Source organism: Eutrigla gurnardus, assembly GCF_963514095.1.
Source record: "Eutrigla gurnardus genome assembly, chromosome: 18".
NCBI lineage: Eukaryota > Metazoa > Chordata > Actinopteri > Perciformes > Triglidae > Eutrigla > Eutrigla gurnardus.
Window position 1 is genome coordinate 15,593,181 of NC_139929.1, and position 15,160 is coordinate 15,608,340.

The following is a 15,160-nucleotide window of genomic DNA, read 5'->3' on the forward strand; positions in this document are numbered from 1 at the left end:
TACACACAAACGTACACAGTGTAACCCCGCTGAGGTTCATTTCTCCTGTTACAAAGATAGTGTTATTGATGCGATGGGTCACATTGCAATTTAGAGGCAATTAAAAGGTAATGAATGTGCTCAAATGAAACCTGTGTCTGGAGGGCATTTGCAGCATGGTAGAGATGATATATTTGTCTCTCTCTCTCTCTCTCTCTCTCTCTCTCTCTCTCTCTCTCTCTCTCTCTCTCTCTCTCTCTCTTTCTCTGTGTGTGTGTGTGTGTGTGTGTGTGTGTGTGTGTGTGTGTGTGTGTGTGTGTGTGTGTGTGTGTGTTGGACACAGCCATATATAAAGCTGTAAGCCAGTATAAACGATAACTTAAAGAAAAGCACCTTTTGAACAGCTATTATAATATTTTAATAGTTAGGGAAATATGTAAATCTATGTATTTTATATTCGGTGCAAGTACAACAGCACGGTGTAGCACATGCTTATGTATACCTTAATTATCAAGAAAATACATAATGGTCAGATTTACTTCCCTTCCTTTCATCCTATTAGACACAGGTAGAATTGGCGTGAAATTGGATGCCATTGTGGCCCGACTGTTACTGACCCTGCTTTTTTCTCGCTCATCTTGACATGCACAGAGGACTAAACACTCTGTGACAAATTCATTTCTAACAAATTATCTTTTCAAGTGGAACAGTTTTTAGCCTCAACTATCAATTAAGGACTTGCAGAAATTCGATTTGCTCCTCACAGGGTAGAATTATTTTGGGGCCAGTTCATTGTGTAATAAGACCTTTATACATGCACCTGTCATTATTTGGATGGTTTCACCACTTAACGATGTAACTCGTAAATGTACTCCAGTGTTATGCTTGAGTAATTTAATTTTCAGCTCCCTTTGAGCTGTATAGAATTAAATGCAAAATGCAGTTATACAATTATTGAATATTTTAAAAATGTATTGGCATTTTCTAAAGCGGTAAAACTCGCTGCAGAATCTCAACCCACAATTTATGTGTTTGACTTAATAACTATTCCAACCCTTTTTGTTTGATTGTTTCCATCAAGCAGCACATGTGTTTGTAACCCTCACAACATTTGCAATAATCAGGGTGAACTTTTCCCAGTTTTATCCCAATCCGCAGTAGCTATTTTAAATCCAGTAGGGGGCAGTGATGGGGCAGCAGAGAGAAATAAACAACAGCGCCATGTTGATTGACAGACGGCGAGGAAGAGAGGAGCGCGAGAGCCGAACGGCAGGAAGCTAACGAAGGGAAACTTATTACGCAGATAAGAAAGTATAAACACAGATATACGGAGCGTTAGTTCAATGATTCCTGTGATCAAAAAAGTTACAAGAAATACCTGGTTGAAGTTCTGCAAAGGATAATTGTGGTTGCATTCAATTCTCCGGTGAGTGTTTTGTTTGATGTCACCGGTCCGTGCTTGCTAATGCAGCTAAGCTAACGTAAGAATTTATGTCATTTAGCCACGCTATTTTTTGAGTTTTGTGTTTCACAATGTGGCTATATTTTGATACGGATTTGACTTTAAAAAACCAATCGGAGTAGAACTCAAGTTGAATTGAATGAAAGTGTAATAAAAATATCTTCGAGAAAAGATGCTAGTCATGTTGCTGCGTAATATGCTAGTGCCAGTTTAACACGTGTAAAAGATGATAGAGTGTATTAAGTCATATTAGAAGTACTGTAATTCATTATTCAGATGTTTTGAGTATCTTGTAATATTCTAATTTAAAAGAGAATAACTGAATGTTGCCCTGCTTATGCAGGTTGGTTTTTTTGCACCCCGTGATTTGTGAGAGAGGGAAAGATTGTTCGTTGACCAACCTCCCAAGGACAACGATGGCGGAGGACGTGCGAAAGAGCAGAAGACACGTGGCGAGTGTGCGGGCTCCCTAGTTGCCAAGAGGACTGATGTGTTCCATACTACTCTTCATCACATCGTACAGATAAGCACTGAGATCTCCCCACGCTTCTTTAAAGGAAAAAAACACACTACCCGGGTAGATGAACATTGGTTTAATTTGATTTGGTTTGTTATTTTTCTCAGAGCTCTGAACATTTTGTTTCTTCTTTTTGATTTTCTTTTGGCCTTCTCCTCGACCTGAGTTGGTTGATGGTTAAAGACATTTATTTTCCCAACTTAAAGGACAAATATGGGAAAAACACAAGGTTGATCTGACTGACAAACTAAACTTACCTGACTTGTATGGACTAACCTACTGCGCAAAGAGACGTCCAAACGACGTCTTTTCCAAGTCATTTTTGCACGTCTAATTTTGGTCACCTCAAGGTGCAGACTGTTACTCCAGACGACGTCTTTCTTTCAACGTATACTTGACGTCCATTTATGACGTCCACAGTACCGCCGTGCAGGAGCTATTTCTAGTCCAAATATGGTCGTTGTGGACGTCTTTTCTACGTCAAATTATAACTCATTAGGGCCCGAGCGCCGACGTCGGGCTGCGAAGCCCTATTGAAATTGAACAGATTTTTATTATTCTTATTATTATTTATATTTATTTATATTATTTATTTATATATATATTTTTACTGGTTTAGTTCCTATGCATAACCAAATGACGCTACAGTAAAATTAGCTGGTACAGGAAAACAGGTTCCTACCTTCTGGACACGTTTCTACAGTCACGTTATAATAAATCACAATCAAATCCTGACTGTTTTGTCACCCATTTTTATTTTCCAGACGTCAGTTGACAATACAACAGCAGGCAGTATATACAAACGTGTATATATAAAAAAAAAAAGGTAAAATACAAGTACTCTGACTATAAAATTATAAGAATATAAAATATATACTGTATATAAAAGTAATAAACCCTATGAACACTGAGAACAGCAACTACAGTGTAGAACAGGTGTGTCAAACTGATCCAGTAAAGGGCCGCTGTGACTGCAGGTTTTCATTCCAACCAAGCAAGAACACACCTGACTCGACTTATTCACCTACCTGATTTGCCTTCACACCTTGATTGGTTGGATCAGGTGTGTTCTCGCTTGGTTGGAATGAAAACCTGCAGCCTTTACTGGATCAGTTTGACACACCTGGTGTAGAACATGTAAATCACAAAATTAGTCTTGAGTGGCGGTGAAGCCCCCCCCCTCCACTCCTTTGCGGGGCATGCTTCAGATGTTCTGAAGCATGACTCCTTATTTGGTCCTCTGTGGCCTGACTGTCGAACTGCATGACTCAATCTGCAAGTAGATAAAGACAAATGATAAGAAATATGTAAAGGCAAACGGCAGTCATACACCAAGTCTGCATACACACCTGCAAACTGGTCACCTTTTGGCTACAGTCACCTTTTTTATGTCAACCAGGGTAGTAGAAGTGAATGAAGAGGGTTTTAGTTTTGCATGTTGTCACCTTTTTCACTTCTCCAGAGTTTGTAGGTCTGTGCATATCTGTAAGCAAAAATATGTTGCTCATGCTATGCATCAAAAACCATCGGCCATTGTAGACAGTTGGCATTGTATTTTAAATGTCAACGGAGAAGGAAATGTTTTCAAGTCATTATTTAGAGATTGGCAGGATCAAAATGTTCTTCCCTTCAACATGGTATAGACTAGGCTGATGCACACCTAAATAGAATCTTTAAAAGACAGGTGCATTGGAACATGGGATTGGAGTCAACAAGGGGAAAAAAGTGTCTCCCGCACACTGTCCAATCACTTGCAAAAGACAAAAGAGACAACGTTTCGGTCCTCAGGACCTTTTTCAAGCAGAAAAAAATCGTTTTCACTTGTTGACTCCCTTACCGTCAACATGAAATATAGGCTTACCTTGTATTGCTCTGTACATTCGTGTATTTTCCAATGCTTTTTTCCCCTTTTCCCCCTTGCCCTTCATGTTAAAACTGGTCATCAGGGCATTAGTGAAGAGTCTAAAGGAAAATAGAATACATCTATGAATCAATTTGAACAATAATATGCAGGGATAACAGAGGAATAGCACATGTCATAAACCCTTCATAATACATTGATAAAGGGCAGCTAGTCTATACAATGCATTGTGTTGTGAACTTTTAATTCAATTTTCACTTGTTATTGCATACTCAGAATACGGACACTGCTAATGAAAACATGCAGTCTGATCCACAGCCAGAAAAAAAGTTCAGACATTGAAAAAGCACATACTCCTCTCATTTTCATAGCCATCTGTAGACACAGATGCAGTACAAGTCAGTTTAGTCTGACAATTTATTTGACTGGGTGTGTGCAAAGGAGCATGAGGTCACTCTGTACACTGAAAAAATAAAACCCTTGGATCAATGTAAAAAAATTGAGGTAATCAATCACACGAAATATTTGACATTGACTCGAAGCAAAAATTTAATTTAGTTTAACCTGAAAAGTTTAAATCCATGCAACCACTTTTTAAAGGTTGGAGCAATCGAATCATTTTAGTTTGGAGCAAACTAATTATTTTAGATTGTCTCAAATAAAAAAGTAACAGTTGTCATTATTTGAAATGTATAGTAAATCAAATTTTAAAAATTGCTTTTTATACATTTTGATCAATGACTACTCAGAACACTTTCCTTTAAAATACATTCATATTTATTGTTCCATAAACATTCAACATCTGTTTTAAATGTACTGTCCAACTCCTAAGACATCATGCAGTACCCATGGCAAATTTACCAGGACATACGTTTTCTAATTCAGGTGTAAGCCTTACTATTAGCTAAACACATGATCAATTGCTGCCCTATTGATATTTTCACCCTGCTGCACACACTGCCTCACCCTAATCTGTGAGGTCTTTGGAGGTACTAACATCTGTCTATGGCACACATTTCACCTTAAAACATCCTAAAATATAATTAAATGTTATTTTGACAGCATTGTACACCTGTTTCAAATGTATATGATGTTGACAGACTCTTTCAGCTGAACACAAATCCTGGAACTGCTCCTCAGACAGTGAATAGTGGAACTCCTAAGACACTGAGAGTTTAGGCATAATAGCTCAAACAAAAACTCTGAGCCTACAAAGTTGGTGACTTTAAGTATCACTCACATGATGGAATCAACAGTTAGGAACATTGAAGTAGGAACATTCTTCTGACAGGAAACGTTATCCAAATGATTTTCTTAAAAGGGTTTTAAGATGACTTGTGTGAATCTCTCCAGTTCTCAAGATAGAAAGCTCCTGGTCCCCTCCATTAGTCTGAAAATTTAACCTCTGTGCTGTACAGTTGGGTGCTCAGTCTATTGACTTTCTTGGTCATCCTTTTTCCATCAAGCTCCATCAGGACCTTTTGCACAAATTCAAAGGTGAAGTGCAGCCTTTTTGGATATGTTAGGTTGAGTGTGTATAAGAGCCCAAAGACCATGGCAAAAGCTGTTGCAACTAAGGGCAACTCGTTTAGGACCTCTGTTCCTTCGGTGACAATTTTAATTTCTTCGGGTGGATGTAGAGGATCCTCTTTCTCAGTGATAAAGATCGCCATGGTTGTCTGCTCCAGTTCTTCAACCTCATTTTCCTGCATTAAAAAAAAAGAAAAGAAAGGATAAGCGTTATTGTTTCAGAAATCAAATCTTAATCTCTTATAAACTCTAAACTTTCAAAACTTGAATAGGCGCAAATCAAACAAATGTTTATTACAAGGGGTATGACGAGATTAAAAGTGACAAGATTTCTTGTCGGGTTAAAAAGCTGTCACATGAGACTCGCACAATTCACATATTTACCCTATTTATTACATATGGCTGTTAGTCTGTGGGTGTTAACTGTGTGAGAGGGTGAGAGCCCTTACCTGGTATTCTTTGATAAGATTCTCAACAGGTTCGCATTCTCTTCTGATGGTGATGTCCACAGTCTGAGTAAGAACAGTTGCAATCAATTAAAATTAAACAATCAATTCAGCCATGGATCTCACTGATACACAACTTGTTCATAGATACCTCATCTAAAACTTGCAAGGTCCTGGTGGTCTTCTCTTTCACAACTCCTCCCCTGCTCCTGATGACCTCCAGCAGTTTGGTGGAGTGCTTGTCCAACTGCGAAGAGTACTTTGTCTCCAAGGGAACTGTTGTGATTCGGATGAACTTGGCATTGATCTAAAAAGTAGAGCATACAGAAAGAAGGGTACACGTTTTTAGATGGTGAAATACTTAAACCTAGAAAAACAAAACAGAATCACCAGCACAGTCTAACCAAATTATCACCTACACACACACAAAAAAAAAAGAAAACATGAATTGAGTGCCATGCCGATGAAACCACTACAGGCTAACAATTAAGTTAGTAAATGCATGGGTGACTAATGCGTCTGAGATGCTTTGCATCTAAAAACCTACATCTGAAAAAGTGCAGGCCATCTCTCGAAGACGTCTTCAATGCTCGGCTTCTTATGCACAATTTCTTGTCTCTGGTATCCAAGCGTCTTTGCCATCTCTTGCCAGTCTTTACATTTCCACATACATGGATAACTGAGGAAACATGATACAAAAGATACCTTTAGTTAACTGAGTAGACTACACCTAATTTTCTATTTACATTTAGTTTAACCTAGTAGATCTGGTAGACAATTTCCCAGATAAGAGAAGATTCTATACTTTCCCCAGCCAACTGGCCTAATTATCAAAAATGTCCTTATGACAATGTAAATAAAACTTACCACAAGCAATGATCACTGGCAGGTGCTTCCAAATAGGTTGCACGGCAGGAACACAATTGATTGGTGGCTGCTTCCCTGAACTTGAAAGAGAATACATTATTTAGTTTTTAAGTTAACCATCAAAGTGTGTTCGCTACTAACATGATGCACAAATTATCCAACTTTTACATAAACACATATACTTTATTTTATGATTTTAGGGAAGCTGGCTAACATTTTGGTACTTTTTTTTACCACATGTAAATGCTGTTAACAGTGTAGCAAAGTAACATTACCAGCTAGAATTAGCTGGGCCTTGTAATACCATGGCTGATAAATACTGAACACGAGATAATTAGGAGGGGGAATAAAAGATCACAGATGCCTTTATGCTATTGATAGCAGAAATAACCATCAGTCAAATTTGCAGCTTGAACCTGGGGATTAACTAACGTCACCACGTGCCAAAAACGAACAAAAAAAAACTTTGGAGCATTATTAACCTTCCTTACAAGCTAGCATGTCATGGTTGGTAATAATTGATGCCTAACGTTGTGTAGTTTCATATGATACTACTACTATCTTCACTAGCATTAAAACAGAACCCGCAGAGCACTTTAAGACAGTAATGTCGGCAAATAAACATTTGCTAGGCTCTTCGCGCCACTGTTAACTATTAAACACACTAAGCAGAGCAAGCATTTTAAGTCACGAACATAACATTAGCTGTAACGTTAACTAACTTACACGTGGTAACTTGCGCTACCGTCAATTCCAAAATAACATTACATTTAGAAATGATAGCTTGCATTTGTTAGTTAACGTAGCTAGCTAACTGTGATAGCATAACCCACCCACGAGGGCAGCTAACGTATGTTAACTTTATAGTTTGAATGAAGAATGCTAACATTAGCGCTAGCTTAACCTTATAACTTACAAGCTATCAAGCGGTAGTGCTGAAATTACGGGCAGAGTCAAGGCCAGTCAGGTATACTTGGAAAAAAACGTTGACGGTAGACAAGGTTTAATGTTTTTACCTTACCAGTATCAATGTTGCTCGTTGTCGTTCTTCTGTGTGGCAGCCTGGCTCGAGGGGTCTGTTGGAGTGTACCGTTGCGGCCGACGCCCACTGATTCTGTGACGGAGGTTTTTTTTATTCCTTTATTTGGACGTAAACGGGTCAGAGAGCGTGATCTCAAACTCAAAATGCGCATGTGCAAATCATGCTTAATCTAATAAAAATGCTTTGATCAAATGAATAAATTCAGTTCAATGTCCAGCTGCTAATTTATATTGTATCCAAATACAAAAATAGTTTCAACCATAAACATAAATTAGAATGTTTGGATTAAATGAAAAAACTAATAACTTTCAGCTATTAGAGCGCGAAAATACACATTAAACCAACAACAGCAATGTTAGACTTTTTTCAGTGTACCTTCTTTAGGTGGCTTCCAAAATTCCTTCAAATGAGGACCAAACACCACCTGACAAAAGGATAAGAAAAAAGGATTTAGAAACACCTTACTAAAACTTTACAATACAGTACTCCACTGCACTAAATTGTTAAGCATTTGGCTGCAAACCCCCACGTGGCTGTGTCTGAAGCGCCCCCTCCCCCCGCCTGTATATTGGTCTGTGCTGCTAGCCCCATTAGCTGTCCCGGGTGTTAGCAAGTGCTAATCTCTCTCTCTCTCTGTCTATCTCAGCAGCAGCACGTCAAAGAAAAAGAAATAAGCGCTGGAGCCGCGGACCCATAACCGGCTGTCACCGACAAATAAAGCCTCGACCGGTAACAAGAAAGATGGCTGTGTTGTGAGGTAGCTCGATGCCAACTTCGACTAGCGTTAGCGGTTAGCATCCGCTGCTAACACCCGGCCGCTCCCCAGCTCAACACAATGGCCCTCCTGCTCGTTAACACTGGAGGCCTGTTGCCGATAACGGTCGTGTAATGGCCCACGGCTCCAGCGCTTCACTCCATGTATTTATTTTTCGCCGGTTTCGTTGTACGTTAAACAAAATTGGTCGTGTTCAAAAGCTAACGTTAGCAGATGTAATGCTAATTGTAGCAACAACAGGTTTGAGGCATAAAGCTAAAACGGCAAACGCTATAAATGCATAAATGAACATAAAATGAACTTATGGGTCTATGTGCTGACCGAACTTACCTGCAATTTAGTGGACGACGCTTCGGATTGCTGTGTGGTTGTTGTAGAGGTCGAAGACAGAGCCGAGTGGCCATTCGCTTTCACTGTAGAGAAACACCTGGGCCAATGGGAGTGGCTCTTATGATGTACGTTGATGACGCTAGAGTCCTTAAGAGAGAGAGTGGCGCCACCTACGTTTACTGCAATGGTTAATTTTTTTCACAGCAATGGCGGAGCATGGAGACCCTCAAAAGTTCCCGGAAGTTAGCAAAAGCTAACTTCCGCCCAACATTGGGTTGCCCGATGTTCACCTTCTTGGTTTGGGTCTTGTTTCCAAGATGGCCTTCAAGTGTTTTTTCCTGTCATTTTCTTTTTCTTCCCCGTTATATTTACAACGTAACTTCCCTTGGTTTTTGCATTGTTTTTCCTGTTCTCTGTTCTGTGGTGTGGTATTTGAAAGTGTGCGAAAGTGCAAATGCATTGTTTGAATATGATTACCTCGCATATTTTTGTTAGTAGTGACTTTGTAGGTGGTTAAATGGCTCCTTCCAACTTTAACCACCCATGCTTTTCGCCTGTCCCTGTCTGGGGAAGCCATACATGCGGACACCCCTCTCAGAGCGATTGGAGCATCCCCACGCAGCACAGCACACCATCGTGAAGACTGTCAAGGACTACATAGTGAAAAGGACACAAACAGCTTAACATGCTGATCTGTTTCACTTCTTTACATACTGTTTTAAGGAATTTATTGTGGTATTAAGTGCTTTTGGGAAAAACAAGACTGTGATTTATTGTGCTACTGATTTATTGTGCATCACTGAGTAGAGTAAGTTTGAGATGAGGAAGAATAGTTTACACATAGTGATAGAAATAGTGATTTATAGTGAATTCAAATCAAAGTGTAATTTATTTGCCATGGATTTCATATTAGAATACAGTTATCATAATGTTGTTACGAGTCCAGACCTAATGTGCAGTCAATGGGCAAATCTTTGTTAGTCACCTTTCTCCTCACTCAAATCTGAAAGTTAAGAAAAAGAGAAAATATTACGACTTTTCAACGACTGTACAGTAAAGTTAAGTTGATAAACTTAACGGAGTTCAAATCAATTAACACAAGAATATACATGTTGCAACGCAAAGCATTTATTGACCATTATTTACCGATCGTCGTGGTTTTCCTAGTGTTTTTCAATTGCCCGCCAAGCACTTCCGGGAACTTTTGGAGGCTACATGGACCACGTGATCGGCCGGCGTTTTGAACTTCCGTTGTCGCCACTCTCTCTCTTAAGGACTCTAGATTTTATTTTATTTATTTTTTTTTATTTTACGTTTATTTGATAGGGACAGATACAAGTCATGTGGATTGTGCAACAATCCAACAGAAAGCATCATAGCATTTATAGCCTTAGCTAGTTTCCAATGCCCGTCCCTAGAGGGGCCTTTAAAATAACTTAAAAAGAACATGTTTAAGAAAAACATCCTATCAATTTGTCCGTCTCTCCAATCAACCATCCATCCATCTGTACATAAGCAATAGCATCCTATCCATTCATCCCTCCAGTCAGTCAGCCAGCCATCCATCCATCCAACTATCCATATGCATGCATAGTCATCATCGTCGTCGTCCCCCCCCCCCTCACTCACACACACATACACACACACACACACACACACACACACACATAAATAATCCCCCCCCACACACACACACAGACACACAATCACTCATAAAATACCCACATTTCCCTATAAATGGCTACGCATGGCTAGATGACGCAATGCCTCAGCCAATCACAATGGCGTTGACTGTAACACCCCCCCCCCCTTTCCCCAAAGGCTACACCTTTATTGTTGTAATAAACAGAATAACACTATTTTAAAAGAGAAAAACAAAAATGTAAACAAACAAAAATATTACTTATATTCAAAAATAATGTTTAATCACAAAATATGTCATCATGCCCATACTACTACTACTCCTATGATGATAATAATAATAATGTAAATAAATAAATTACATCATGTCAATTACCTGCACCTGTCTTAGACGTCGAAATAAGTGACCTAGCCCGACGTTCAAATGTTCAACTGCATATTGACGTCCAAGTGGGGTCATGATTAGACGTCCAAATAGCAGACCTAGTTTGCACGTCGTGTAGTGGTCCAAAATTGGTCTTGGACCGACGGACGCAATATAGACATGATCTGGACGTCAATCAGACGTCTAATGTTTGGTGGGAAGTGAATTGTGGATTATATAGGAACTGTTTTCGTTTAAATTTTACAAGTGAAAAGAACTAAGACTGTGATGTTCATCGTTACTGTTAAATAAATGCCGGCAATGTTTTGAATAATCTTAAGCAGGTGTCTTAGTATTTTCATTCCCCTACTTCCTCTTTGAAAAGTACCTTGATTAAGCACTTGTACATAAATAATTTCACAGTGTGCTAAAGCTAGTGCTTACATGTTATTTATTTGTCATCACTATTTCCACATGTTGGGCAAAGTGACCAATGGGTCAAACACCTAAAACATTACAGCAGTCCTCTGTGATGCTTAATTAAATACAAACTGACGTTGAATCCGTGTTTGAAATTCAATGTGTAAATATCAGGTCACACGTATCATCCTGTCATCTATTCGGAGGTGTCGAACAACCTAACAGGAGGAGGGAAATGTTTCTGGCATGCACATATGTGTTTCCCTAAAAGAGACCATGTCTCTTAAAGCTTTATTACTCATTTTCTTGGCCATTACAACTCCCTAACCTTAACCTAACCAGGTATTATTTCCTAACTGCTCTCCTAGGTGTTTTTAATTAGTGAGGAATCCTTGTTTTGTGAGGCAGATGGCACAATCCTCTGTCTTTTGTTAAAGTCACACTAATTAGGATTCTCCGAGAAGATGCGTCCAACCAGAATCCTTAATAAGGGAGCCTGTTAAGCCGAGTAATAAGACGGCTGATGTCTCCACGACAGTGCTCACCTTGAAACTCAAAAATAGATTTCACCACAGACCTTTTGTCAATACTTCTCGTTGTGGATGGTTTTCCTGTGTGTGATTAAAAGAGATTTTCTTATTTGATTCTTTTGAAAAAGTCTGATTTTTAGCTGCTGATTGTATGTCATTGAGGGAAACTGATTAGTGACGACATAGATATCCACTGTTAAATTAAACACATTGAGTCATAGAGGGAAATAACCCACAAGAGAAAGCCTGCTGGCTTTTGAGTGAATGGAAATTGCTTGCACATGAAACCCCCCACATGTCGGCCCTCTCTGGGCCTTCCAGGACTTTGAAAGCAGGACTTTGAGGAAGATTTGTAGATGCTCTCATCTGAGTCCAAATACCCCTTTCTAAACATGCACAGATGGCAAATTAAGCCAAATATGGCCCAAAATGAAAGTTCATTCTGGCTTCTTCTACTGAATAAGGTGTGATAGAAAATAATGCTGGCTTGGGGTTTTGATATTCTGAAATATTATCATTTACACTCCATCTCAAGGAAATGATTACTCTTTTTAAATGCCATTTCCATACTGTTTACTAGCAGATGATACTGGGATACCCCCAGCAGCATTCCCAGCACTCATAAAAAGGCATCTTTCAGTCACACACTGGAGAAAACAGTAGCAATGCTGTATAAATATCAATATGCAGGAACAGACTGTGTACATTTCTTTTCTCCAGCTTTCATTCAACGTTCAACAATGTTTGTAGAAGAGTTTCACATTCATGGGATGAGAACTGGAACATAGCAGGGAACGTGCCAACAAACCTTTAAAACTACCATGTGGAGGTTTCTTGGAAACAGTCACACTTGCTTTGTCTTTATTTCCTTCCTATTTAACATTTTATTTTTTATGACAATTACATTATTGTATTCACAATTGATATGAATGTGCTTTGCATCACTGGCATGCTTATACACACACTGTCCATGTGCTTGTTCACATGCAAGTAGAGCATGAGCTGAAGGCAAAACAGGAAGCAACTTTACGATTCAGTTGTTTCTGATGCAATATCCAAGAGTAAGGAAATGATAAACGTCATAATTACAAACGCAAAAGTATAGAATTCAGCCATTCTGATACTTGCTTACCTTGGAAAAGGACAAAATATATAAATCACTAGACTTTCCTAGTGTGCAATCAATAATGGTTCAATAACTCCTTATCTCCCCTGTGTACTAATGGCCAGAGCTGGCTTTGCAGAAACAAACAACACTGTGCTGAGAAAGAAAACTCTATACCCTGAGCTTCCTTCTTCTATTATGTTGTATTACTTGAACAACAAAGAGATACCAGTACAAAGCTGATTAATTTTCCGTTCGGTCAGGAATGCTTTGTGTTCGGCATCTCTTTTATTCAGCATCAGTCATGTCTTTAAAAGAACTAACATGACATCATAATTAGAGAGAATAATGCACCACTTAATTCAATTTGCTTTTAAAGATGGAATTAATAATAGGAAGGGTGAATGAAATTTCCTACCTGAATCATTTTCATAAATCTTGATAATGAAGTTCGCTCCCTTGTTGGCTCTAAATGTCATACCTTGAACTCAGAAACATGGTGCCTTTCTCTCAAACCAATTAATCTTTAGGATGAACTCTTTCCCTTTCCCAAGAACAAGCTCTCGATTATAGTCAGTCGTCTTTCGGACAGTTTCCTTGCTTTGTCTATGATATCATCTTTATCTTATAAGATGATGTATAGTACCCCTTTCTATATTTTATACAAGCTTCTTCATAGACTAAACTACTATAAAAAAAGATTATAATAATATTAATAATAAAACCATCTCTGCTTTGCCACTGAGGTAACCATTAAAACATGAAAATAAACAGATACTAGATACGATGCCACGAACACACAGCTTAATGCTACTGTGGTTACTGTGGTCAGGGCAAGCTGCAAGTCCACTTCATGTTAAAACGCAGATAAAAATAGATGTGGATGTAAACACGATGCCAGGAGGAGCCTGTTGCCCTCGAGTGCAAAGTGAATCAACAGCCTGTTTGGGGAATTACGTCTGGGCCTCAGCATGGCGATGATGCTGCACACTGAAGGGATGGGATGTTTTTTCACACATATGCATCAAACTATTTATTGTCAGTGATCTCCAAAGGGATGGAGCTCGCCTGCATTCAAATTTAAAGGAAAAGAGGAAGAGCACTCATAATGTTGTGGGCGGCCAAACAGAGAATTTATCCCTTCATCGTGGATATCAGGATATTCATCCCACTCACCAGCTCTATTTCCATACATCCTCGCTTATTGGGGGTAACGGTTATACTTGAAACTGCTTGGATGGGAAATGTTGCGTATGATGAAGATTTCAGCAATGTCGATCCGACTCACCAGATAGATTTTCTGAATTTAAATTTTGGTCAATAGGTTTTCGGTACCCTCCCATGTTTGTTTTGTTTTGTTTTTTTGCAAGTAGCACCAAAAAATCACTCTATCACTTTTAATAATGTCAATGTTAATGGTGTTGCTCTGCTGGTTTTTTTGTGTGTGTTTTTTTAATCTAAAACAGTGCTTAACATCACCCTTATTATGCTGGAGTGTTTTAAATACTCAGTTACTTCAAAGAGGTCGTACATCAGACTACCAACGCATCCTTGCAATTATACATGTTTGACTGACTAAGTCTTGATGTCCCCTCATTCACAAAAAACATTTCCCTTTGAAAACAGAAAGGTTCTCAATTACTTGACCCATAGATTTTTTTTTTAAGCACCACAAAAGCAAAGACGAGTGGTAAGTTCAATTTGTTAGTCCGCCTGCAACATTGTGGTGCGAGCCTTGAATTAAAATCCCGGCAGATAATGAGCGCATTAAGAAGACAAGTGTGAGGAGGTCTCACCTTGAAGTACCACTTGCATTTCCTCATGAGCCAATTCATTTTGAGGTAATTAAGTCATGGGTTGGAATAAGTTGGTGACATATGGTAAGGTGCATCCTGCACCTTGAGCCCTCTCTGAAGACACACTACATGGAATAACAAGAGACCAATGCTTAGAGTGCCTGCCTTGCCCTTAGTTCAGCCACAATAAATAGCCGGGCCCCCACCGCATTCGTCATATTGATTTTTCTTTAATGATATGCACAAGAAAGTAATTTCCTTGTCTCTGCATTGTCAGCGGTGACTAATCAGATTTTCCTGAGACAACCAATTCCATACCAGGAGGAAATGCCTGGCTACAGATACTGGTCATCCAAGTGACACAGACATCACCTAACAGCTTGTACAGGTGCAATCTCTCTCTGCATGCAGGGCTGGAATACTAAGTGTGAACTGCCTACAATGTGTCCTTGGTTATATAAAGCAACATTTGCACCCTAGGCAAGGGATTACCAA

The 15,160-nt window shown here is 39.1% G+C and overlaps 1 protein-coding gene across 3 annotated transcripts; it reads right to left on the minus strand.

Annotated features, from left to right (window-relative positions):
- Positions 1-4,861: 4,861 nt before the first annotated feature.
- Positions 4,862-8,065, minus strand: LOC311028616 (uncharacterized protein). 3 transcript variants are annotated; one of them, XM_084033283.1, is made up of 6 exons: positions 7,684-8,065; positions 6,663-6,742; positions 6,343-6,474; positions 6,000-6,102; positions 5,799-5,863; positions 4,862-5,525 (listed from the first exon to the last, which is right to left on the minus strand). In XM_084033283.1, the coding sequence occupies exons 3-6, from the start codon at positions 6,361-6,363 to the stop codon at positions 5,205-5,207; spliced, it is 510 nt and encodes a 169-aa protein (XP_083889409.1). In that variant the 5' UTR covers positions 6,364-6,474; positions 6,663-6,742; positions 7,684-8,065; the 3' UTR covers positions 4,862-5,204. The 3 variants fall into 3 exon arrangements, with proteins under 3 accessions (XP_083889409.1, XP_083889408.1, XP_083889407.1); XM_084033282.1 differs by having other exon boundaries at positions 5,799-5,861; positions 5,947-6,102; XM_084033281.1 differs by having other exon boundaries at positions 7,679-8,065.
- Between the last annotated feature and the right edge of the window lie 7,095 nt (positions 8,066-15,160).

What these genes read in the sequence shown, in the direction of transcription:
- LOC311028616 (XM_084033281.1), bottom strand. Translation starts at nt 7,855, where the DNA reads ATGCGCATTTTGAGTTTGAGATCACGCTCTCTGACCCGTTTACGTCCA. An exon ending in GCAACATTGATACTGGTAAG is followed by an intron (nt 6,743 to 7,678) that starts GTAAAAACATTA and finishes TTCTCTTTCAAG; the next exon opens with TTCAGGGAAGCAGCCACCAA. An exon ending in ATCTTATCAAAGAATACCAG is followed by an intron (nt 5,526 to 5,798) that starts GTAAGGGCTCTC and finishes TTTTTAATGCAG; the next exon opens with GAAAATGAGGTTGAAGAACT.